Source organism: Anastrepha ludens, chromosome 2 (assembly GCF_028408465.1).
Source record: "Anastrepha ludens isolate Willacy chromosome 2, idAnaLude1.1, whole genome shotgun sequence".
Taxonomy (NCBI): domain Eukaryota; kingdom Metazoa; phylum Arthropoda; class Insecta; order Diptera; family Tephritidae; genus Anastrepha; species Anastrepha ludens.
The window spans coordinates 47,814,131-47,841,294 of NC_071498.1; the positions used below are offsets into that span (position 1 = coordinate 47,814,131).

The window sequence follows — 27,164 nt, forward strand, 5'->3', positions numbered from 1 at the left end:
GTGAATCCGCATTCATTATACCAGAGTATTTTGATTGTACTTTTTCAAGGAACATGGTTTTATTTACTGGCTGGCTTATAACTGAAGCTTATCGGTAAATTTTAACATCAACAAGGTAGTAACTGTGGAGCCGCTCATTCGACTTTTTTAACATTTAATCTGTTTTCTTAATTTCCTTAATTTGTTGTTGCCTAGAGCGGAGTATTCAGAGAGTACATACGTACTCAGAGAGTGCTCAGTGAGATATGGTCTGCCGATCGCAACCAAGAATCATTGAAAGAAGATTGAGCCCGTCAGAGAGTGCATGACGTTACGTTTTTCCGAGTTGTGGAGTATTGCCAACCATTTGCTCTTCGCAATAAACTTAGTGCCTTTTTATACATAAAATGCGAAAATTTTGAAGTTTCGTGTTTGTTTCTTCTTTTTTAATTTAAAGCTACCGAAACTTTAAGTTAAAAAAAAAACTGTATTATTATACAAAAGAAGGTTAAAAGGGCCACTCTGAGAAGATTTTAGTGCTAATGAAAATTAGTTGGTTCTTATAAAATTTGATATTTTGAAAGTGTGAATTTAATTTTTTGCTCCTTTTAAGGTTGTGCAAGAATATTAAATGTCCCTATCTCAACTCTTGTTAAGATTGAACACCTTTTTACACATTTGAAAAGGCGTTTGAATTTACTGAATGCGGATTAAAACCATAGAGGTGTAATCGTTTCTCCCAGCCATCAATCCTTAGTGGGACATAGGGCATCAAGAGGTGCATTCATTGTAAAAATAAGCCACAAAACACCAGAAAATACTAAAGAAACCATACTGACATTTTAACAAAAAGAGTACCTTATCTAGTTACATAACCTCAAATATAGCAAATAAGTCATTCCCTTAACAAAAGAGTCTCGCTTAACAAAAAAAACTTATAAATTAAATTGTACATAAGCATAACACATTTATTAAAAAAAAAACGCACATTCTAAAGACAATTTGTCACGCATACAAAGTTCTTTAAGTGACTCAATAAAAATTTGGTGTTTTATTTTCTTTGAATGGGCATTTTAGTGCGTTTTTATATCCGAAGCTAGGCAACACTGCAGCTGCGAGAGAGAGATTTGACTGCCGAAAGCAGAAGAACACCAACAACACCTGCAATCGCGGGCAAAGCCACCAGATGTTAAAAAAAAGTAAAGCTAAATAAAACTGAGTGAATTATTGAACTAATTTAAAAAAACAATGTATATTTTACAAAATTATAAACATTTAAACATTTTAATTAGAACAGGCTAGAAAAATGTCATGAAGAAAGAACAAAAACTCCGAGACTGAATAACAAAAAAAAAAATGCTAAATCAAGTTCCAAAAATGGTAATCAGTATGGTCAGATGCTAAAATCACGTAACTCGTTGTCAAATTCGCTGAGACCAAAGTAACGGGAGCACGATAGGCGCCATCTCATTATTCTTTCCATCATAGATCACAACTACTATAGCTTGCAAGATTTGGCCATCCGAAGCAAAATTGTGAGAGTAACTTTGACTGCCATTTCATCGGAGACTGAGCACTCGCCCAATCAGTCGTTGTTTAGACGGCAACGAACTAACATGGGTGAAGGTTGTGTTGAGTTTTTTCGTATAGCACCAACACAATTTCTTTTTTTTCGTCAATAAGGCGTTGTCATGACCCATAGTAAAAAACTTAAATGGTGTGACAATATAATACCGTTAGCCGGCTCTCAGCGAATTTGACAAAATCAGAGGTTAGGCTGAAGTAACAGGAGTTATGAATTGGTTTGTTTGAAAAAACTAAGAATTTGTTGGTGCGCTATTTCAAGTGAGTATTTGTTTCATTGAAATTAAAAATTGTATCAAAATCAAGTACGCGGTTTTAAATTGTGATAGCTTTAAAGCCAGTCGTAAGCAACAAATCTTTAAGCTTTTTAAAGTTTCCATCGGATTCGGCTTTGTTGGAAAAGTGGATTGAGTTCAGCAGGAGGGAAGTTGAATTCAACTCGAAAACGAGTCTCAAATGAAATGAGATGGAATTTAATTTGTGTAAAAAATAGTTGATTAATGATTTGTGCATTTAACATAAAGTGTTATTGAAAATGTGTAATGCTTCTCGCATGCGTAACGTCTTAAGAAAGGTAGTGTACCCGAGTACTACATTGCCCAGTCAATTACTTTATATTCTGCAAGTGTCAAATCCTACAAATTGCTCATAGGAAAACGTTTCCACTACCAGGAAAACGCACCCTCAATGGGTCAGCGAAAAAAATCGATGTGACAAAAGGTTTCATAGAACCTGTTGTTAAATTACTGGTAGCCTCCACGCAAATGGATCTATCCAAAAACCGTGTGTTTTAAGTTTCGATGAAATGACAAGAAGGACATCATACTTTTAAGACATTTCTTCGCACTCAACACTAACAACTGGAAATTATGTGCAAGTGGCATTGCTCAGAGGTAAATATGTAGCTAAAAGTATATTAATATTATTTTTTTTATTATAATTTTCTTCAATAGGTCTTGTCTCTAAGTGGAAGCAGCCACTATTTTATAATTTTGATTGTAAAATGTCGGAAGAGATAATGAAGAGCATTTTGGAAAGCGGCCAATATTGGGGCTATGCGACCTTAGAGACTCCAACAGATCACTTTTTAATGATCTAATTGTCTATAAAGCAAAACATTTTTCTAATAGCGGTCGCCCCTCGGCTGGCAATGGCAAACCTCCGAATGTATTTCTGCCATAAAAAAGCTCCCCCTAAAAATATATGCCATTCGGAGTCGGCTTGAAACTCCATTTGTGTAACAACATCAAGACGCACACCACAAATAGGAGCTTGGCCAAGCACCCGAAAAGGGTGTACGCGCCAATTATATATACATATATATATGAAGAAAAATTATGGTATGTTGTTTTTTTATTTTTATTAAATTCTAATAATTAAATTTCGTTTTTGCAGGTTAATTTTTAACGAACGAAAAATTTTCGCGAATGCTCCCCAATTACTCAAACTATTAAGAAACCATTTCCTGGATGAGGGACGAAATAATTACACAGATAACGGCTATGATGAAAATTATAAGGGTGATTAGTATACAGAGTTTGTTACACTTCCAAAGAGGTAATCAAAGTGTTATATAGGTTAGGTTAGGTTGACCTAGCTGGCTGAAAGCCATTAACCTACCTAGACCTATTTGTCCTTAGTGCTACCAGATGCGCTTTACTTTTCTTTGTCGTAGACATCTTGTAATACGTCTGTGACTTTTGCGAATCTAAGTAAACTCTGAAGTTTTAACCCCGAGAGGTATTCTAACTTGAAATATTGTAGAGCTTGATACGCCAAATGGCTTAGAATTTTAATTATTAATTTAATTTTATATATTTAATTTAATTTTAATTATTATTATCATAATTTGTTAAAATCCATAATTTCTCGTAACGTTTCAATATTAAGCTTACTGTTTTCTAAAAATACTGTTCAATTTTCGTATATGAATTTAAAAATAGCACTATATATGTATAAACACCTATATTACATAAACGTAACAGAGCAATACATATTTACTCCAATTACATAAATTTGAACTTAATCCGTTAGGCTAAGACACTATAAAAACTCGAATTCAGAAATAAATAAAACATTTGTGAAGTTACCACCGAACGCGCTCGCATTTTATTTAACAGGCAATTGTTGTGTTCGCGCATCCTTCCCACGTAAAATAATTTCTCTTAAAAACGCTTAAGAATTTTCATGGCGCCCGAGCAGGGACCTGATGCGTGAGACAGAATATACTTTGAACATAAGCAAACTATTAAGGGAAGTAATTCCAAATACAAAAAAAAATAATAATAAATTGGTGAACATAATCGGAAATTATTTCGAAATACACAAAACAATAAACATATAAAAACGATAAGTGCTTTAATTAGTAACAACAATTGCCTGCGCGGTCCGTTCACAAGCAAAACAAAAAGTCGTCTCGCAAACAAAAAATTAAAAAAAATAACAAAAAAGACAGCAAAACTAATATATGTACATACATATGTATATGCATATACAAAAAGTGCACAGTGACAAGTGAGCCCCCAAAAACCAAAAAAAAAAAGAAAACGTTAAAATTATTAAAAAAAAAAACAAAAAAATTATTTAACAACAATAAAATATTTATAGCCAACAAAGTTAAAAAAAAAATATATAATAAATAAAAAAGAATAAACTACAATACACAGTGCAAAGCTGAAACAGTGCGGTGCTTATATAAACGGTCACAGTGATATTTCGTCGCCCTCGTGTATATATCACTGTCCGCTGTCACAGTTCTCGCAGTTATTGCCATACTCGCCGCTGCTCTCATCACTGTAACCGTCGCTGCTACTCTGGTCACTGCTGCTGCCGTCATCGCCCGCTGTCGCTGCAATCCCTACCGCTGGTTCTGTCGCCGCCAGGAATGACCTGCACCTGCATCCTTTGCAAAAGGAAAGTCAAGGCTTGCAATAAGCCTATACAGGTAACAAGTGCAATAAATTGAAAGTTGTGGTTGTTGTTGATAAACACTCTCAATTTTTTGCATCACCCTTTCACTTTCTTGCATATATATACATACATATATATTATGTACACACTCCCATATGTGTACATGTACCATATATACAATTATCTATACAAATATACGTATATAAAACTCCGCGAAAGTGAAACAAGGGTACGTTGGGATTTGATAATAAAGGGTGTGACCTTAAATGCGAAATCGTCAATAAATTTAAAAAACAAAATTAAAGAAATTGAAGACCTTTTTTTCGAACAATAAGTTCAATTAAATTAAAATTATTATAAAGTTAAATAAATTTTTCGTAAATACGGATTATTTACAAGGAAATAATTTAAACAAAAATCGATTTTTCGCAAATCTGTTGAACAATTTTCGTAGTGTTGTGCTACTGTGCTTGCTCATCCTTTCGTGGCCTGACCACAGCCTTGTCCAACAGCTATTTTTCGTTTTTCTGATTGAGATTTGTGCAGGCTATTCAGCCATCTTTTCGTTTTCGTTTTTTCAGCCACAAACTCTCACAGAAATTTTTTCGTTTCTGTGGACATTGAGCAAATTTTTCGGGAGTTTAAATAATTTAACTCAAAATGAGCAAGCCAAAGACAGCAGTTCCAAGTCTCTCTCCAAGTAAGGAGATTATGGAATTGAAATCACTAAAGCGCCAGCGAACTGTTGCGAAAAATAGTATAGTGCGCATAAAAACGGGTCTCCTCGATAAAACAATGTCGTTAGATCCAATTGAATTGGAGTGTCGACTGGACATTTTGAACTCTCATAGCGATAAGCTTATGAAGTGTCAGTCGAAAATTGAAGAAATCGACGAGGAAGACATAGCCCGTGGGGAGTTAGAGGACCTAATAGTGGAAACTAAGTCCGTTATAAAATCTATTCTGGCGAGAAATAAATCGTCAATAGCCGAAACATCCTTTGTTGCACCTCTCAGCTCGCGACTACCGAAAATGTCGCTACCGAAATTTAAAGGGGAATATTCAGAATTTAAAAATTTTATGAGTCTGTTCGAGAGTTTGGTGCACAACGATCCTACAATCCCAGACATTGAGAAATTCAATCACTTGGTTAACTGTCTGTCTGGTGAAGCTTTGGGAACGGTAAAGGCCTTCCAAATGTCGGACGAAAATTATTCGAAGGCGTTGGCTAGTCTCAAAAAGGTTTATGACAATAAATGCTTAATATTTTTCGACACAATTTCCAAACTTTTTGAACTGCCAACTATCCCAAAGCCATCTGCGCTTTCATTGCGCACAATGATTGATACAGTGTCGGCTGTTTACGACTCGTTGCTGTCGTTAGGTGACGAGAAAAACATCACAAACGCTATCATAATTCATCTGGTAATGTCAAAAGTTGACACCGTTACTCGGTCAAAGTGGGAGGAACAGTTGGATTATGATAAGCTGCCATTATGGCGTGAGTGTGAGGCAGCATTAAATAAACGCTACCAACATTTATCTGCCGATGAAGCCTCAACGTCGAGGCTCAAGCCGTCAAGCAGTCACAGCATTCAGAAACCCCACCTTCATGCGGGAAGGACGAAAGCTGCCTTAGTGACTTCAAATATAAAACAGCCGGTGTGTCCGCACTGTAAATCAAATGATCATAGTATACCCGCGTGTCCTACTTTTAAAACTCTCTCTGCTCAGCAGCGATTTGAGTTTGCTAAATCAGTCCCCTTATGCATAAATTGTTTGCGGAAGGGGCACTCAGTTTCAAAGTGCAAAGCGGATCGGTGTCGTGTTTGCAACCGTTCGCATCACACGTTGCTGCACCAGTACCCTGTATCCTTTGCAACTGCACCACAACTTTCGACCTCGCATGCCATGCACACGACGAGTACGCCAGATCGGGTTATGTTGGCTACAGCCGTAGTCAAATTAAAAGGTAGCTCCGGAGAGTACCTTGCTGCACGAGCCTTGCTGGATTCTGGATCTCAGGTGAATTTCATGACAGAGGATTTGGCGCAGAAATTACGAATTCGTCGCGAAAGTACGACCTTAAATATTATCGGCATCGGAAATGCAACCAAAAAAGTAAGGACGAAATTAAATACGTTTGTAAAATCGCGGGTCAATAATTATGAGTTTTCGGCACAGTTTTGGATAATGCGATCCATTTCAGCCAGCCATCCAGATCGTAACGTAAATATTAATGGCTGGAAAATTCCTAAAAACATTAGCTTAGCGGACCCAGAATTTTATAAGGCTCAAAAGGTAGATCTTTTGTTAGGTGCTGAAACATTTTTCGAGCTTTTAGCTGTAGGCCAGATCAAGGCCAGCCCCAATCACCCAACATTGCAAAAGACACTTTTAGGCTGGGTTGTGTCTGGCAAATACGCCTCCAACCAACGTCCTCCTCCCACAGTCAGTAGCACATTATGCCATACTGAACAAGATCTAGCAAATATAGATTCCATTGTCCAAAGGTTCTGGGCGATGGAAGAAATACCTTCAGGAGCTAGTTCGACAAAATTCACAACTGAACAAATAGAGTGTGAAACATTTTTCGTAAAAACTACTAAAGTTTTGCCTTCAGGAAGGCTTCAAGTAAGACTGCCTTTCAAAGATGACCGTAAGTTACTCGGTAATTCCTATGAAACCGCGTCTCGGCGGTTTCAGGCCCTGGAGAGAAAGACCTTGAAAGATCCAGAACTTCGTCAAATGTATCTGGACTTCATGAATGAATACATCGAATTGGGTCACATGAGCCCAACAAATAATAAGATCCCGAGTGAGCCACACTACTTCATTCCGCATCAATGCGTTCTTCGGCCTGAAAGTACGACGACTAAATTACGTGTTGTTTTCGACGCATCAAGTCGTACCTCTTCTCAAATTGCGTTGAATGAAATCTTGATGGTTGGGCCGACCATTCAAGAAGAGCTGTATTCAACACTTCTTCGTTTTCGTTTGCATAAATATGCATTTACGGCGGACATTACTAAAATGTACCGCCAAATTCTCATGCACGAAGAAGACAAAAACTTTCAGCTTGTAGTGTGGAGACGGCATCCATCTGAGCCACTTCAAATCTTTCGACTTAACACCGTAACATACGGCACTGCGCCTGCTCCATTTCTCGCTACACGGTGTTTACAAATGCTCAGCGATGCCAATACACATATGTATCCACTCGGCTCAAAGGCAATAAAAAGAGATTTTTATGTAGACGACCTGCTTACAGGATCCGATAATTTCGAATCTCTAGATCTTATTAGAAGTGAGGTAGTTAAAATATTAAACTCGGCAGGATTCAATTTATCTAAGTGGTTTTCAAATCACCCATCATTTTTCGATTGTGAGAGTTCTGAGAAGGCCTTAAACTTCAATCACACAGACTCCACAAAAACACTTGGAATCCATTGGTTGCCGAAGGAAGATTTGTTTCGGTTTGTCTTAAATGACAACTTTACCAGTTTACGAGCCACTAAGCGAAACATTTTATCAGTTTCGGCTCGTCTTTTCGATCCTCTTGGTTTACTTGCCCCACTAGTTACCAAAGCAAAAATCTTATTGCAAGAGCTTTGGCTGCAAAAACTAGATTGGGATGAGTCGATTCCATTGCACCTCGACACCAGCTGGGAAAATTTCAAAGCCAATCTACTGCAGCTACCATCAATAAGCATTCCTCGGTTTGTACACACCGAGTCGAGTGCAAGCTGCCAAATTCATGGCTTTGCCGACGCCTCAATACGAGCGTATGGCTGCTGTATATACATACGTAGCCATTCGGCTGGTGGAACGAAATGTACGCTGCTTACTGCAAAGTCTAGAGTGGCTCCGCTGAAGACTAAATCTCTTCCGCGTCTAGAGCTCTCGGCAGCCCACTTGCTGGCCAAATTGTGGTCACGAATAGCGCCAATGTTGAGTCGGCCAATTGAAAATATAAACTTCTGGACAGACTCCGAAATTGTTTTGCATTGGATCAAAACGCATCCATCTGTACTACAGACCTTTGTTGCAAACAGAGTGTCCGAAATCCAAGAGTTGACGGATAAAGCTACTTGGCGACATGTGCCAACTAAGCAAAATCCCGCGGATCAAGTGTCTCGGGGTTGTAACGTGGACGAATTGAATAATTCTATCTGGTTTAGCGGTCCACAGTTCCTCCTAGAAGACCCTGCGTTATGGCCAACAAACACCCACTTCCAGCTCTCTCCAGGAGACGAAGCATTAGAGAAGAAACGGAACGCAACAGTTTTAGTTGTTCAAGCAAATGAATCGCATCCAATTATGGAACTCACCAAAAGAGTATCTTCTCATCAAAAACTGCTTCGTATTGTCGCTTACATATTAAGATGGACAAAACGCATTAGAAACCCATCTGCGACATTCACACAAATGCTGACGGCTGAGGATATTAAATTAAGTTTCCTCAAAGTCATTCAGGTGGTTCAACATGTTGAATATGGTGAAGAAATTATGAAACTCACCAAAGGTACCACCCTACCCCCAAGTTTGCAAAAACTTAATCCATTTTTGCACAACTACTCGGAATTGTCGCTGTCGTTTAATTTACTCCGAGTAGGAGGCCGCCTATTAAATGCGCCTCTCCCATATGATGCCAAGTTCCCACTGCTCTTAAGCAAGAACTCGCACTTCGTTACCACATACTTACGGTACCTACATTTTCGAAATCACCATGCTGGAGCAAAGGCATTGGTAGCGCTTCTCCGAGACCGCATTTGGCTGGTCAATGCTCGAGAAGCTTGTAGTCGTACCGTTCGAAACTGCACACACTGCTTTCATTATAAGCCGAAGCTGCAAACCCAAATAATGGGAATTTGCCTGCCGATAGGCTTCGTGCACTACGACCCTTTCTAATATGTGGAGTAGATTTTTGTGGTCCCGTATATACTACATTGAAAATACGTGGTAGACCCCCAGTAAAAACATATATCGCAGTGTTCGTTTGTTTCACTTCAAAGGCAGTACATTTAGAACTAGTAACAGACTTGTCTTCTAATTGTTTTATTTTCGCCCTAAAAAGGTTCATTGGACGCCGAGGAATGCCGCGGAAAATATACAGCGACAACGCCACCAACTTCGTCGGCGCCGATCGCAAGCTTCGCGAGCTGAGGGATGCTTTCGAGGCCCAACAACCGGAAGTACAGAAATACGCAACGGACGAAGGATTCACCTTCGCCTTTATACCACCCAGGGCACCGCACTTCGGCGGGTTATGGGAGGCGGCAGTGAAGTCCGCCAAACACCTTCTCGTGCGCGCAATCGGCAACGCGCTGCTCACCGCCGAAGAACTACAGACGCTGCTCGTCGAGGTCGAGGCCGTACTCAACTCGCGACCCCTGGTACCACTGAGTCAGGACCCGAACGATGGAGAGGCCCTAACACCAGCGCACCTACTAGTTGGGTGCCCCCTTCGAGCGCTGCCACCAGCCCAAGTATCGATGGACCCAATGCGTTGCTGCGACAGATGGCAACTTGTCTGTTGTCTCAAGCAACAGTTTTGGCGACTGTGGTCCAGGAACTACCTGTTGGGTCTTCAACAGAGGAACAAGTGTTTGCATCCGAAGCGCAACCTCGAGCTGAACGACCTCGTCCTGGTTCAGGAAGACAACACACCACCGCAGCAATGGGTGCTCGGCCGCGTCGCCGCAATCGTAACAGGGCAAGACGGCAAAGTCCGCGTAGCAGACGTGGCAACCAAAACGGGCGTAATTAAACGCCCCGTTCACAAGCTCGCCGTACTGCCATCAGACGTTGAAGGACCATGAGCCTTTCAAGGTGGCCGGTGTTACGCCAAATGGCTTAGAATTTTAATTATTAATTTAATTTTATATATTTAATTTAATTTTAATTATTATTATCATAATTTGTTAAAATCCATAATTTCTCGTAACGTTTCAATATTAAGCTTACTGTTTTCTAAAAATACTGTTCAATTTTCGTATATGAATTTAAAAATAGCACTATATATGTATAAACACCTATATTACATAAACGTAACAGAGCAATACATATTTACTCCAATTACATAAATTTGAACTTAATCCGTTAGGCTAAGACACTATAAAAACTCGAATTCAGAAATAAATAAATCACTTGTGAAGTTACCACCGAACGCGCTCGCATTTTATTTAACAGGCAATTGTTGTGTTCGCGCATCCTTCCCACGTAAAATAATTTCTCTTAAAAACGCTTAAGAATTTTCAGAGCTCTTAAGCATTTCAATCTGATACTAGCTAACGCAGGGCAAGAACATAATATAGAAGGTGTAGAATAAGTATTATATAATTATGTATATATTTTAATATTATATATACGAGTAAGTCATATAGCAATCGTGTATAATAACTTTCAAATGTTGTTTGAGGATGTTAAAAGCCGTTTCAATGTTAAATATCTTAACCAAGGCAGCCTTGAAAACTTTTCTGGTGTTAACCGAGCCAAAGATGGGTTTTACGATCACCCAAATCAGTAAGAATTTAAATACCGTCTAAGGATGTATTTGCTTGAAAGGAATGAAGGCGTATTGTCTAACTCTGCAAATGTAAAAATAGGTGATACACCTAATTTGGAAATCTCACTACTACCAAGTGCAGGTAATTTTTGGAATCTGTAGAACGAAGTATATTTACTATATTAATATACATATGGCAATACTTTCACAGGCATAATGCTAAAAAGGTTGATGTTCCTTCAGAGCCCTGGTCGGTTGAACAATTAGGATTTGACGACTTGGAATACGATGGCTTGGAGCATTTAGCCGATTTTATAAGTCACAAATTGCGAGACGACATTGCCAGCTTATCTCTCAGAAGTGGGAAGATTCATCATACTGCTGGACAAATCATCTGAGTGAGGGAGTTTATCTATTCGCAGCCATAGCATGTGTCAGTATTCAAAGCAATGAATGAAGATGGTTTGCTCATTGCAAACAATTTTGTAAAAAACCCCATTGAGCAAGCGTAATATCCTAGACGTAGATGCATAATAACACTTTGTAGTATAGTTGTTGAGTTCAACTTTGTATTCAATTAAAATAAGTTACTTTGTTCTCCTACATACATGCATAGAACCTACCGCTTTTGTGAGATATGTTTTCATTATAAATACTTTAATGCTTTTCAACTCTTATTATTTGTTATAATTTTCTGTAAAAATAAGTAGGCTTTGTTTGTAAAGAAATGTGTATATATAGGGAATATTTTGTAAAATAAATTGAGAGAAAAATTGTAACTTTTCAATTGAAGCAGGAAATCTCATTATTGTTTTGGACAATTGTTGGATTAAGGACTCTCCCCGCAACATTAAGGATACAGGACTCTCGCCGCAGCGAATTTATAGCCGCCTTCAAGATTCTTTCCGCATTATTTTCTTCCTGCAACATTATTGGTCCTTCCCGCAACATCATTAGTTCTTCCTGCAACATTATTAGTTCTTCCTGCAACACTATTTGTTCTTCCCGCAACAGATTTGTAGCCGCATGCAAGATTCTTCCCGCAACTTTTCATTACCGCAACATTAATAGTTTTAATGCAGATTTCCGGATCAATAGCAAACGTATAGATATGGACAGAAAAATAATATATAATGAGGACTATTTTTTACTAGATAACCTCCTAAAGCAGCTACCTTTGCACAAATGTATTATTTTATTTCAGTATTATCAAAAAACAAACTCTAAATAAATAACAATTCATTATCTATATACATACAGCAGAAAGAAACATTAAAAAGCTAAGGAGACTTATTGTCCGGCATTAGAGATAAGTGATTCGCAGCATAACATTGGCATGGAAATAGGTGCAGATATCAGTTAGTCTTCTAAGAAATAAGAATTCGTATAGAGGACGCTGTTTCTCTGGCCATAGCTCTATGTAGGTTCGTAGTTTTCTAATTTATTTATACCTTTGTGGCAAGAGAGTGTCTTTTCCAGGTAAGGCGTAGACGGAAAAAGTGTATTATAATAGATCTTCTGTTTGAAAACCCGCAAATTCTTGAATATAACTGCGAAGCTCTCACAATTTCGGTAAGGAGTTTTTATAAATTTTTCTACCTTGTCCTCATTAAACCTGGCTGCAAACACAAGATAGCTGTTGAATAATTACACTTTGCTATATACACAAATAATGATACTAAATTTCAAATAAAAAGTCTTAGTGGGACACCCGATATTTGCTTGTCCACTGCCACTTAACAAGACTTCGTTCCCTCTAAATTTGTTTCTCTAGTCGTCTGTTGTTTTAACCGTATGCATGGCTTGCAGGCATTTGGAGCTCACATAAAAATTCACATTACACGCTGTACACATACTTACAGACATATGCATTAGGGTGGTATAAAAAAAATGTTTTTTTTCCGTTATTCGTGTTATCCGCTCATTTTGTGCTATAGCTAAAAAAATTAGATGTGTATATTTTACATTTTATATTTTTATTTTTTCCTTTATTAATTCGCACCGCTAATGGTTTGAAAATCATCATTGATATGTACAAAATTTCGGTAAATTTGGTATAAAATGCTTACATACAGATACGATATTACTTAATCTTCTCAATTAATTATCATTCAATTAAAAAATAATGATTGAAATGTTTTATAGAGACTGAAAAACTCAAAAAATTAAATAAACAATATTTGTTGCTGTTTGCAGACCTAAAACAAAGACTTACTGTTTGTATACTCGAACGCACCAGAGACGTCTATAACAACTTTAACGTCGAATACACGCAAGTACGGAATAATATATACTTTGAAAATATAAGAATAGGGAGACCAGTATACTTCCCTGGGGTACACCAGAGGACGCAATAAAAAAAATAAATGACGCTCCATCAACATTAATAACACATTTCCCAGAGGAGAGATAGAATTTAATCCGTTTTAAAAGAGTGGAATGGAATCTTAAAGCACTCAATTTGGAAATTAAAACCCATTGATTGGTTCCATGTGTAGAAGTCCACGCAAGTGGGGAAAGTTACTGATCGCCATTCACCTGGGAGTGGCCAGGACGATTCTTCTGCATATGGTACAACCAGCTCACAACGTCCAGGATTAGCCCACGAAATCCTCTGGATAACTTCCGAATACCCATTCGGGAGTGAGTTAACGTGAGAAGGCGAAGCATTCCAGGATAGCTGGCTGTGCGTTGGGTTTGGGACCCGCCACTTAAAAATCCGCACCAATGAAAAGAATTACAAAGCCTCGGATGAGAACTTCCTACACTGATGAAGACCCCTGCAAACGAACTAACGATTACGATTTGAGGGCATGCACTTGGAATGTCCGGTCCCTTAATGGGGAAGGTATCTCTGCCCGGCTGGCTGATGTCCTCGTGAGAGTAAAGGCTGACATCACTGCCATTCAAAAGATGCGATGGACGGGGCAAGTTAAGAAAACCATAGAACCTTGCGATGTCTACTTCAGCTGCCATGTAAAGGAGCGCAAATTCGGTGTTGGATTTGTTGTGGGAGAGAGACTTCGTCGCCAAGTACTGTCGTTCATTCCGGTGGACGAGCGTATTGCAATAGTCCGCATCAAAGCGCGATTTTTTTAACATATCGCTAATTTGCGCCCACGCCCCGACGAAAGAGAAGGACGAGGCGACCAAAGATGCCTTCCACGAGCGCTTGGAGCGTTCCTATGAGCGCTGCCCCCACCACGGCATAAAAATCGAATCGTGCTTGGCTACTACAACGCCAGGGTGGGCAAGGAGGGAATTTTTGGTCCCACAGTCGGAAAATTCAGCCTGCACAGCGAAACATCCGGTACCGGACAGCGGCTGATCGACTTCGGCGGGGCACGAAACATACTGCCCAACAAATCGGCATGCACCAGCAATGGAGCAACATTTCTCGTTCTCTACGTACTGTTAATTATTTATTTTTATCTTTTATTCAAAGTGTCTTTCAAAAGATGCGCCTAGATGTTGTTTAAAAATAAAACATGTACAAATTTAGATTAATTTACGTTTGACTGTTTTAATTCAAAATACGTCTCTTAACAATTATACCTACGTGAAAAATGGTATCATTTAAATACTCACCACAAGCACATCGACAGGTTGTCATACGAGAACTAAAGTTTTCAAGAACTATTTCACACATTAGCTCTATCCGAATGTTGTGTTTCAGCTCTGGAATCATTGTTGCCTTATTTAGACAGACTTTACGTTTTAACTTTACTTTTCAAAAACCCCGCAAAAAGTATAAGTGGGATACTTAGATCGCAATAATGCAATGTTTCCCGTGTTGTGGAACCTTCGTGTTGAAAATGAAGATCGTCAACGTCTATTCCTTCAAGCTCAGGCCACAAGCAATTTTCAATGAATTGTCTATAGCGTATCCATTGACAGTAACAGCTTTTTCAATTTCATCTTCAAAGATAAGCGAAAATGTCTGCATTGATAATGATCTGAGCGGCCTAGGTAGTCTACCGCACTAGACTAGCCTTCCATCCCAGAGGTTGTGTATTCGAGTTCCGCATAAAGCGCAGCCCTCGCACTTTTCCTAATGTACCTACTTTTCCTATTTCTAACAAAACAAAATCTCATTTCTCAACCCGAAAACCTTACCCATTCCATTCTTACTCCCGCACAAAAGTCAGCGCATTACTTGCATTGTGGCTGCTAAAACAAGCAAAAAACAAAGAAAAAAGACGCAGTTAAACATTGCGTCAGTGGTGCCGGCAAGAGGAAGCGGGCAATCGCGGTAACAGCGCAGACACACCACTTTAGCGAAGTCCTCAACCATCTGTGAGATCCTCCTGGCAGAAAAGTGTGTCACGCAGATGGCGCTTCAAGCAGTAAGAAGGCGTTGTTCCTAAGCAACCACAGATCGGCATTCACGCTACTTAGGAGTGATAGCGGTAAACTAATCACCCAAACTCTCAGAAATCAAATAGGATAACGAAACCAACGCAAGACAAGTCTTGTTGAGGTGCCGAGAGGAGTGAACAAAGAAAAAAAGATCTGTTGGCTTCAATTATTAAGTTAATTGGATTCTGCAAAAATGCGAATGCAAATCCTTATTTAAAATCCGCCCAACAGTCTTCATGAATGCCTAATTGTCCCAAACCTCGAAATATCGATATTGAAGATTATTCAGCAAAACTTTTCACTACAGCAGCAATATTCTCAACAGAACATCCAGTTTTTGTGCTACCAGGTTTTTTTCTGTTCTCGACAGCACCAGTTTCTTTATATGTATTTTATTACCAACCTCGGTTTTTATTATTATTTCTACTAAAAAAGAAAACGAATTTGACAATATGGTGTTCTTAAAAATCGACTATTTTCATAATAATTTTTAATAATTTACCGGATTGTTCCATCGGGTGAAATTTTACAGCTGTCTTCTTGACAAATGTCAAAGATGACATAAAAAAGATACCGTAGAGGAAATATTCACCAGTGACGTCTAGGCGTAACTTTTAAGAAACCCTTCATTTTTATAGGTTTTAATACTTCTTGGAAGTGACGATATTACAGAATCTGATGATATCAATAATGTGTTCATTGGGATCCCTACAAAATGCTGTATATCAAAATTCTTTTCGTACGAAATACTGTAAATTAACGTAACAAAATTCTGCAGTGACAAAATTCTGTATTTACAGAATTCTGTAAAAACAAAATTCTGTACTGTCTTAAAAAAATTCTGTATTGACAAAATTGTGTATTGACGAAATTCTGTACTGACGAAATTCTGTATTAACAAAATTCTGTATTGAAAAAATTTTGTGTTGACAAAAGTCAAAGAAAAAAGGAGTTCTACGCAAAAATACGGTGGATTGTGTAGCCGGAGTTGGACTGATGAGGGTTATTTTTTTGAAGCGCGGCCGAAGGGCGCCCACGCGAAAAGGAGTTCTACGCAAAAATACGGTGGATTGCGTAGCCGGAGTCGGACTGATGAGGGTTATTTTTGTGCAGCGCGGCCGAAGGGCGTCCACGCGAAAAGGAGTTCTACGCAAAAATACGGTGGATTGCGTAGCCGGAGTCGGACTGATGAGGGTTATTTTTTTGAAGTGCGGCCGAAGGGCGCCCACGCGAAAAGGAGTTCTACGCAAAAATACGGTGGACTCTATCGAAACTGATGAAAGAAAGTACGCACTTTTTTTATAAAATTTGTTGAATTTCTTATCATTTACTTACAGCATTTCGTCAATACAGAATTTTGTCAATACAAAATTTCATCAATACAGAATTTCGTCAATACAGCATTTCGGCAATAAAGAATATTTTTTACAGAATTTTGAAATACAGAATTTTGTATACAGCATTTTGTAAACAGAATATTGTATCATACAGCATTACGTACCCAACCCGTGTTCATCATGGTCTTCATCATTTTTCCTCTCGGCATTTTCCTAGTTTGATATTCTCCGAAATTTCTAACGGGAGCTACCGTAGCCAAATGGATTGACTATAATTCGTAAATGCACAGGAGCCTGAGACACCAACTGATAGAACAATTTTTTCTAATAGCTCTTTTTCTGCTATGAAAAAGATACTCAAAAAACTCATTTCCCGTTCGGAGGCGTAAAACTGTGTGTGTCCACATTTGGGGAAAAACATCAAAACTCGCACCACAAATAAGTAGAGGAGCTCGGCCATATACCCAAGAAGGACATAAGCGTCAACTGTATATGCACTGAGTTCAGCATATATTTAGAACCGCGGGTACGATTCAACAGATTTCTCGGAAGTTTTGAATACGTACTGCTGAAAACTGTGGCATTTACTTTCTAATCACAAGATGAGGCTTGTAATACAGTGTAAAAATCATACAAATTTTACAAAACACTTGCAATGAAATTTAAGGTGCCGCGAGAGAGCTTAAAAGGTTGCACCAAAAAGTTATATATCAATAAAATTCCTCATATTCATATTCCTCATCAAATAACCTTATTTTTTATAGCATTAAGCAGGTTCCAATTGAGCAAATGAATAGGTAACTGAAGTCTATACCTTATTGATAAGCTTAGTCTTAATATACTGACGCAACAGCACACTAAAATAATCCAAAAAATTAGGATATAATTATATTTTTTTTTTAAAGAACATTTTAAATTTCAGATTACACAGCCGAGAGTGAGGTAGTCGGAAAACAAATTTTTGGATTCCTTGACAATAAAAGATGATAAAAAAAAGCATCGATACATTTCAGAACTTTCAAAATGAGGTTAATTCTAGTTGAAACTATCATTGACCGCACGACAGATAATTAAATAAAAAAGTAATAAAAAATGATGTGCATTCTCTTAGTCATAAAACAAATCTAAGAGGTAGCATCAAGAAAAACAAAAACCATTTCTTTTTTACCGTCCTAATACGTACATAAGTGGGGATACAGAGTTACATATGTACGTGGAATAGGAATGCGTGCGTATATAAAAGACACCAGCGTTAGATTTTGCCCCAGAACTACATTTTCTTGTTCTTCGCATTTACACTGAAGAGCAAAACTGTAACAAAATGTAATACTTTCTATTTCAACACATTTTTTTTTAGACATGTTTTAACAAATCAAATATTTTTTTTGCATAACTTTATTGGCATGTATGTACTCTCTCTCTCAAACCGGTTTGGTGTCAATGCAACAACAACAACACTAGTAGCAAGCAATAATGCAAATAAAGACAAATGTTACAGTTTTGCACTCACTGTTAATTTTCAAATTTTCCGTTATTTTTCTCGTAATTATATATTTGGTGGATTTTTAATTATTATAAACGTGACCGTGAATAAGACAAAATGTTAAATCGGGAAGTACAACGCCAAATATTTGATTTGCTGAAGAAGGGCGAGTCTATAAGAAAAATAGCTAAAAAATTCGAAGTGAGCCACATGGCTGTGCAAAGGCTGCGGAAAAATGTACCAGACGCTGTTCCCAGTAACAAAGGAGGCCGGCCAAGGAAGATAAGCGACCGCGATGCCCGCCATCTGGCAAATTTGGTAACAAGCAGCAAGGCGGTCACTCCCAAAGAAGCACTAAAGATGCTGAATATTGATGTCAGTCAGTGGACAGCCAGGCGCAGCCTGTCAAAACTGGGGCTAAAGGCAGCGGAGAAGAAAACCAAGCCAATGCTGACAAAAAGACATGTGCGGTTGAGGCGGGATTTTGTTGCGGCTCACCAAAGCTGGACAGTTGAAGATTGGGATCAGGTACGCCTTTATAAATGGATTATAAAATACCTTTTTTCATAAAATTTCAAAACGATTGCAGGTTATTTGGTCTGATGAAACCAAAATCAATCGATTTCAGTCAGATGGTCGGGCCTGGTATTGGGTTAAAGACCCAAATGCAGTCCAGCCACATCACATCAAGCAGACAGTAAAACATGGTGGTGGCTCCATTATGGTGTGGGGCTGCATTTCCAAAAATGGTGTGGGTCCTTTAGTACGAATAGACGGTATAATGCGGAAAGAGGAATACCTGGCCATATTGCAACAAAATCTGCCGGGTGTAGTGGAAAGTATGGGTCTTGCTGCTGAAAAAGTAATTTTTCAGCAAGACAATGACCCTAAGCACACCGCACATGTTGTACGAAATTGGATGCAACGCCAAAAATTTCGTAACTTGAAGTGGCCTCCACAATCACCGGACATGAACCCAATCGAAAATTTATGGAGTCATGTAAAATCGAAGCTTGCCGAATATTCAAGTCCGCCCAGTGGAGTTAATGAGCTGTGGGAGCGAACACGCGATGTATGGGATGCTATTCCGACTGACTTTGTCTTGAGGTATACACGAAGTATGCCCAATCGTATCCACGAGCTGAAAAAATCCAAAGGATATTGGACATCTTATTAATATTTATTTTATTTATTGTAAAAAATAAAAAATGGGTTGAGTGCAAAACTGTAACATTTGTCTTTATTTGCATTATTGCTTGCTACTAGTGTTGTTGTTGTTGCATTGACACCAAACCGGTTTGAGAGAGAGAGTACATACATGCCAATAAAGTTATGCAAAAAAAAATATTTGATTTGTTAAAACATGTCTAAAAAAAAATGTGTTGAAATAGAAAGTATTACATTTTGTTACAGTTTTGCTCTTCAGTGTATATATTTACATAAATATATAAGTGCATATGTACACACAGACATACTTTTATATTAGTTTATGGTAAGGACTCCTTTCTGTTTGCTGTTCGGCATTTGGTCTGTCAATACTTGTTATCCCTTTTTTCCTTAAGTATTTGCATACTTTTTATAACAAATCTGTTTTTTAACTAATAGTACGCAAACAGATAAATACCTGAAGGATACAAACGAAACCAATGTCGGCAGCAGTGGCTACACATCTTTTCTTTTCGCTCTTATCACTGGGAGGGTGATGAGCGTAATCCACATTAGCGACGGCAGGTAAGATAAGAAATAGCCTCTAGCGTTTCATTTCTTTAAATTGGTGGAATGCAAAAATTGTTTTACCAAGCCCAACCCAAACGAGTTGATCACTGCAATTGAATGAACTCAGAATTAGTGTGGATACTAAAAAATACTAAAACAAATATGATTAAAAAAAATAATAAATAAATAAAAATAAACGTAAATAACTTAAAAACAGGTCTATGCACTGGTGAAAACAGAAAAATTATTAAGTGATTGTTAAATTCAATTTTAAGAAGTAGAAGGTAGGTAGGTAGGGGAAATAGTTGAAGTGCCAATCTGGCACCGTTTTAATACCAATTTTAAGACCTCCAACAGGCAGATATCTACAGCCAACCAGAGCTGCTGATGTAATGGAGAAGGTTAATGGGATTTAGGTTGGCGCGCTGCACCAGGCTATCAAAGAAGGAGTGACCTTAATCGTCTTGCACCCAAACCCAGACATTTACAGAGAAAGTGCTCAACAATCTCCTTCTCTGAAAGGTTCCCACAGCTTCTGCAATGGTGGTTAAATGGTAACCCTAACTTTTCCGCGTGTGTGCCGATCGCCCAGTGACCTGTAAACACAGCTATCTGAGTCCTTCGTATAATGTACTGGGGCCAAAGGGTTTTCGAAAGAGCACATGAAGAAATGGAGCTCCATCTTTTCTGCACTTTCCTGAGAAATAATTTGTGCAGTTCCCCTTTAACAACTGTCAGGGGGATGCCGATGACCGGGTAGGAGGTCTCTATTAACTGCCCGAAAATGCTACCAGAGGCCAATATCCTTTAACCTGATTACACTTTGAGCTGCGATGGAAATAATGTAAAAGTCGATGGGGAGTAAGTGCAAAAGGACATTCAGCGCAGCACTGGGGCAAGGTTTACCTGCTCCGGGGATGCCAATGCATGCAGTCTTTTGCACCCTCCCCAGTTTAGTGTTAGTATAGCCTTTCCGAAGAGCTTGCCACCAAACTAGGCATCCATACGTTAAAATTGGCAGAACCACTACGTTGTACATCCACTGCGCAACTTGTGGCTTGAGTCCCCATTTTTTACCGAGCATAGATTTGCAGCAGTAGAAGGCTATACTGACCTTCTTTGCCCGATTTTCAATGTGCAACTTCCAATGGAGTTTGGAGTCAAGTATCACTCCAAGATACCTAACTTCCGATGAGGGCGGGAGAACGTGGTTGTTTAATTTGGGAAGTCGAAAGGGTGGAGGTTTATATTTTGTGGTAAATAGCACCAGCTTCGTTTTGTCAGAGTTGACTCGGAGGCCGCAAGTGGCAGCCCAGCGACTGAGTATAGTCAGTGATCTTTCCAAAATCTCAGCCATGACAGCGGGAAACGGTCCTAATACCATTAGGATCAAGTCATCAGCGTATGCTACTACCTTAACCCATCCTTATTTAACATTATTAGAACTTCATCGATGGCAATTAGCCAAAGTAGGGGGGAAAGAAGTAGGAAGTTTTTTTACATGCCGACCTTAGTCGACGATTTTTATGATTTCGTCAACATATTCGATATATATTTGGTCAGAATCAGAAGAGAATCTTGGAAATCACAGCTCAGGCACTTCCAAGTATTTAAGAAGGTAGAAATATTAAGAAAGGTAATAGTATGGAGCAAAATGAGCAAAAATATCTGGATAAACTTGGGTTCGAAAATGATCGGCTTTCGATATATAGCAAGTTATTTTTTTAGCTCCTTTTGTACTTAGATATACTGGCTTAAGGGGACAGTTACCTTTAAAATTTTGTTTTCATAAAATGTTAATATAATCCTTTAAAAATATGTCAAACAATTTTTAGAACGTAAATTTAAGTATTTATTTTATTATAGATCGTCAACCGAGACGACTCTATTCTTTGCGTTCGAGCGCTGGGAGAGGTATAGTTAGGTTGTATTCAAACTTTAGTCGAATTTTCTCAGAACCGAATTTGCGTACACGATGCCCTGAAAAGTTATTGACCGATTGCCCTGAAATTTTGCACACATCCTTTTTATGATATTACTTTATGTGTGAATTTACAATTTGAAAATTTTTCGAAAAAATAATTTTTTCGAAACAAAAATATTAGGAGAATTCGCCTCTAAATTAATTTTTTTTGGAGCATTTTATTCCGGTATTAATTAATACAACGAAGTGCATGTCTTTAATGCTTTAAAAATTTCGTTGATTTTATACAGTTTTTTTTGCTGACGGTCTTGTGCAACTTCTTCTTCTTAGCTTCACAGTTGATGGTAGGCCATGGCTTCGTCAAAAAATGTGCTCCACTTTATTCTATCCATGGCTTCATCTTGTGTACGTTCATTTCTTTAAGATCTGATTCGACTTCATCTTTTTCCAATGGGAGTTAAAATGAAGGCTTGTCTAGCATTTTGCTCTTTCGCCATGCGCAGTACGTGCCCAACCCATCTAATCCGTAATACATTTTACAGAAATACACTCGGTCGTTTTCCATTGCCTGTTGAGGTGCGACTGTCATTTTGGTGGTTCGTGCACGGAGATTCGAACCTACGCACTTCGGAAAGCTAGTAATGCACCAAACCATTCGGCTACGGCGGCCGTTGATATCTTTGACATTATTTTGTTCACTTAGGGTTCGCGTAATGGGCGATTGAATTTGATTGATTGATTTGATTTGTTTAAATGCACATGAAGCATGTCAAAATGGCGAAAGTTTCTAAGAGGTATGTAACAGGTATTTTTCACAAGATATCAATACAATCAATTTCATACGTTAGCATATTTAATATAAAAGAACACGGCAAAAGTGTTACCGAAATTATATCAAAATTTAATGGACTATAAAACTGCGTACGAAATATCTTTACAGAATTTCAAATCGAACACCGAGGAATTGGAGTTAAGAGTTTTTGAAATTTTTGTAGTTAATATACAAGGTGAAGTCCAAAATAAACAAGACTGAGCTAAAATAGAAACAACAGAAGCTTTTTACTGATAACTTCGAGTTCCTTTATTCAAAATAGTCCCCTCTGGCTTCGATACACTGCTTTGCACGATCTTAGAGTTTTTCGGAAGACCTGAATGTCCTTCAGGATGTCGGTACAAGCCTTTTGAATAGACTCTGCGAACGCAAAACGTTTTCCTTTCATAGCCAAATGCAATTTTCCGATTGGGAGAAGTCACAAGAGCCATATAGGCGAATACGGTGAGTTATTGATGTTTAAAATGCGATTTATAGTAAAAAAATCAGTCCCAAGAGTAAATCGATGAGATGGTGCAAGAACTCTGGCACCAGATGTACAACCATCGCCATACACTTTTTTCATAAATTCAAATGTTTCGGTAAACGTTTTACCCGTTTTAAAACCAAAATTTGATGTTAGCTCTTTGTACGAAACTCATCTTTGTACCTTTGAAACTCATCTTCCACTGAACCGAATGCCGCCAAGCTTTCACTGGAAGTCAGCTAGGGATGTAACTTCCACCGCACTAACTCATTAAAAGGATGGCTTTATTAAAAAGATTTTTATGATGCCAGTCTTGTTTATTTTATTTATTTATTTCATTTATTTGTCTTTGAATGTATACCTTCTTACAGACTATGTTAGGCTAATTTACAAGAGAAGAATTGAAAAACATATCTAAATCTGCACATGCCCTAGGAATCGGAGCGTTCACCCCATAGTTGGTTCTCGAGAAGCCAATTTTAAAGGTTTCATACTGTCGGAGCCTCATATTGGGAATATTAAATTTAATTTTATTTAAAAGGAAGGACAATCAATAGATCCAGAAATGATACGAATAATAAATGAGCACGATAGAATAGATCGTCTGGTATCAAGAGGTTTTCAGTCAATCAATAAACATCGAGAGCAGTACGATAGTACAGGTTTAGAAAAGTGTAAAGATCGGAGCGCAGAACGAAGAAAAACTTTCTGAACTCTCTCAATCCGATTAGACAGACCTATTTGGTACGGTCTCCAAATAACAGCGGCATACTCTAATCTTGATCTAACAAAAGCACAATACAATGTTTTGAGAGTGTGTGGGTTGGTAAATGCAGAACAATTTCGGCGAACGAATGCTAGCATCGCATATGATCGTCTTATGACGTGGTTAAATGGCTGGTGAAATTCAGCTTAGAGGCGAAAATAACGCCTAAGTCTTTAATTTCTTCAACGTATTGCAAAGGTAAGCCAGCAATACTATATGAAGTATTGTTTGATTTAGTATATTTTACGTGAAAGCATTTGCTTATATTTAGTGACAAACGGTTTAAATAGCACCAGTTCCGAACATTGTATAAGTCGGGTTGCAACTTTTCAGAGTCACTAATCGCCGCAAATATTTTAAGATCATCAGCATACAACAAGTGTTCAGCAAAAGAAAGCATGAACCAATCAACCAATCGTTAATAAAGAGAAGGGGTCCTAGAATACTTCCCTGGGGGACACCAGAGGATGCAATAAATGTACGGGATGTCGAATTATTAACGGCTACAACGCAGTGCCTGTTGGACAAATATGATTTGATCGACGACAAAAACGTGAAGTGTATACCCAATGACGCAAGCTTCGACAAAAGTATTCGGTGCGATAATTTGTCAAACGCTTTAGAGAAGTCTGTATAAATTGTATCAACTTGAGATCTGTTCTGGAAGGCTGAAATGCAGTAATCATTGAAAATTGACAAATTAGTGATAGTTGAGCGACTTAGACTTCACGTTGTAAAAGTAGGTAATAACCTATACCTTTATAAAAAATATAATGAGCGCTCTAAAAAACAAAAAAAGAAAATTAGGCAAAATTTGTCGGAATTTGGATCTGCCATCGCTGCATAACTATTTACTTTAAATCCGACTTACTAAAAATATATTTCTAGAATGGCGATAGATATATTAGGGATTAAGGATGTATGTACTTCCCTCGTTCGGTCTAAGTGGAAATATGTAGCCTTCATATGGAGACCAGATAACGATTGCCATATTAAAAGTCTTGAATGCGTTCAAGCGACCTTTGTTCGTTTTGGTTTTAGGTCTTTAAAGTTTGAGGATCCAGTTCGATCTTGTAAAGCTTACTAATAAATTTACTTATGTAGTATAAGGATTATGCTTCCATTCTCTGTGTTGTTAGACATTATAAGTGGAGCTACTCACTCATCTTTACTTCTTGATCGGATTTATTTTTATGTTCCTTAAAAAAGCCTTAGGAGTTAAAATATTTTCTTTCTGGAGCGAGTTAAAACTAATTATGCTTTTCATGCTTCCATATTGAGAGCTTCAAGCGAAGATAACTCATTCTGATCGAAATGGCTTTGGGGTTTTTATTCTCCAAACTTAGCTTCAAATTGGCATTAAATGAAATACTTTCGTAACTCTTAGTTGTAAGACACCCCTCTTAATTCTAAGTTCATAAACTGTAGGAAATGTTGTGCACTTCTAGATTATTTTTCGAGTAAATAAGTAAATAATGTAAAATAATCTCTTTCTCTCAGATATGTACCCAAAATCTTAAGGTTCACACGCAAGCGCCAGACTAAAGCAACGACGGCACGCTCATGCATTTGCTGTGCAGCAGCTTATATGTGTACGTGTCGGGTGACACACGTACTTGTTTCGTGTCACACATACTTGTTGTCGGCTTTTGCATGATGAAAATCAAAAATTGTAGATTTTTTTGCGGGCAAACGTCATGCACCCAACACGCACACATATAAGCTGCTGGACAGCAAATGCATGAGCGTAAGGAAGACGCTGATATTCATTGAATTGAAAGTTGCATCCATTAGTACATAAATAAAAAAATATATAATGAATTTCAAATTTCAACTTCCATTGTGTGTAAAAATTAATGGCGAAAACTCTCTTTTTCGTGGTGCCTTTGTATGTATATTTATAAAAATATTTGTAATAATTTTTGTGTTAGCATCACAAAACACAAAAAAAAACGCAACCTAAACTTGCCGAATATGCCAAGCCAATCCTTTGCTACCAAAAAAACGCATACTAAGTTATTCCATTACCACAACGATTATACTTTTCGTTATCATGTAAAACGATCTCTACTCAAGGTCAGTGAAAATTACAAAATGTACTGTCGAAATTAATGTGCGCCAAAAAATCACACACCCATTCACACACGCCTATACTCGCAAAGAAATAAAGTACTTAATCTCTAATCCATCTCTTTCACTGCACTCTATTTCGTACGCCTGCCCATATTTACAATCATGCCCAACAAATTCAACGCATTATGCAATGGTATTTATGTGAATGGGTGTATGTATTTGTAAATATGTATGCATTTATGAGTACTCATAAACTCGTATCCATGTCACTGCACTGATGGATTCCGAGCGCCATTACTGCAGTCAACATTTTTCGTGTGGTGCGCAGTAAAGGGCTGTGTCGTGTGGATGTGTGTTGATGGCGAAGGGGCAAGTTCACAATTCAGAAGAATAGCCTTTTGTATGTGCGTATATGCGTTGGTGATTTGGTTTGGAAAATTCACTGGCAAAATCATTGCATTACAACATATTGGCAGCTGAGTCGAGTGAATTGCGAAAATATGGAATAGAATAAGTAAAAAAAAGCATTTGTGCACTTTTCTTTTCAAATCGAATAAATGATATAAAGAAATAAAAATGAAATACAGAAAAAGAGGAAAAGTTTAGAAACATTGGATTGTGTGTATGTGTGTGTATGTAAAAGTAACACACACGCATACGACACACATTCTGAATGGTCTGTGAATTGAATTTCTCTCAACTTCCTTCCTTTCTCTTTGCAGTGATAATTTCATTGGAAGCTTATATATATACACATACATATGTGCATGTGTGTGTGTGTACCCAGGAAGTAAAAGGTAGTAGGGAATATGGCACTAGCCCTGAACTAGTAGCTGGTTGCAAGACGGTGCTTGCTCGCGTGTTATCCTCACGCATTGGTTGCAATGCTTAATACTTTTAAATGGTCAAGTTCTACATATAAAGGGACAATTGTAATTTTTCGCGTAAAGAGCGCATTTCGTTTTGTTTAAATAGTTAGTAGCATAAAATTCTGGTGAAAAACGGACTTTAACACTTAGCTGTGCAAATGCCGCAAATAGAACAACTTTTTTTTTTTGATGTAGAACTAAAAGTGTCCACCCATACCCTTCCTGTGTATTTGGCCCAGCTCCTCCTCCTATTTGTGGCGTGCGTCTTGGTGTTGTTCGACAAAATGGAGGGGCCTACAGTTTTAAGCCGACTCCGAACGGCAGATATTTTTTATGAGGAGCTTTTTCATTGCAGAAA

The 27,164-nt window shown here is 38.0% G+C and overlaps 1 protein-coding gene and 1 long non-coding RNA gene across 2 annotated transcripts; both read left to right on the plus strand.

The window, feature by feature from the left end:
* Nucleotides 1-1,554: 1,554 nt before the first annotated feature.
* On the plus strand, nucleotides 1,555-3,338 carry LOC128870478 (uncharacterized). Its single transcript, XR_008455386.1, has 4 exons — nucleotides 1,555-1,824; nucleotides 1,893-2,456; nucleotides 2,517-2,903; nucleotides 2,959-3,338. It is a non-coding gene; the product is annotated as an uncharacterized LOC128870478 (long non-coding RNA).
* Nucleotides 3,339-3,437: 99 nt separating this feature from the next.
* On the plus strand, nucleotides 3,438-10,678 carry LOC128870472 (uncharacterized). The gene is made up of 2 exons (XM_054113147.1): nucleotides 3,438-4,507; nucleotides 9,551-10,678. The coding sequence occupies exon 2, from the start codon at nucleotides 9,570-9,572 to the stop codon at nucleotides 10,293-10,295; it is 726 nt and encodes a 241-aa protein (XP_053969122.1). The 5' UTR covers nucleotides 3,438-4,507; nucleotides 9,551-9,569; the 3' UTR covers nucleotides 10,296-10,678.
* The last annotated feature ends 16,486 nt before the right edge of the window (nucleotides 10,679-27,164 follow it).

Bases quoted from the DNA above. Each gene is read 5' to 3' on its own strand.
- LOC128870472 (XM_054113147.1), top strand. From the start codon at position 9,570: ATGCCGCGGAAAATATACAGCGACAACGCCACCAACTTCGTCGGCGCC.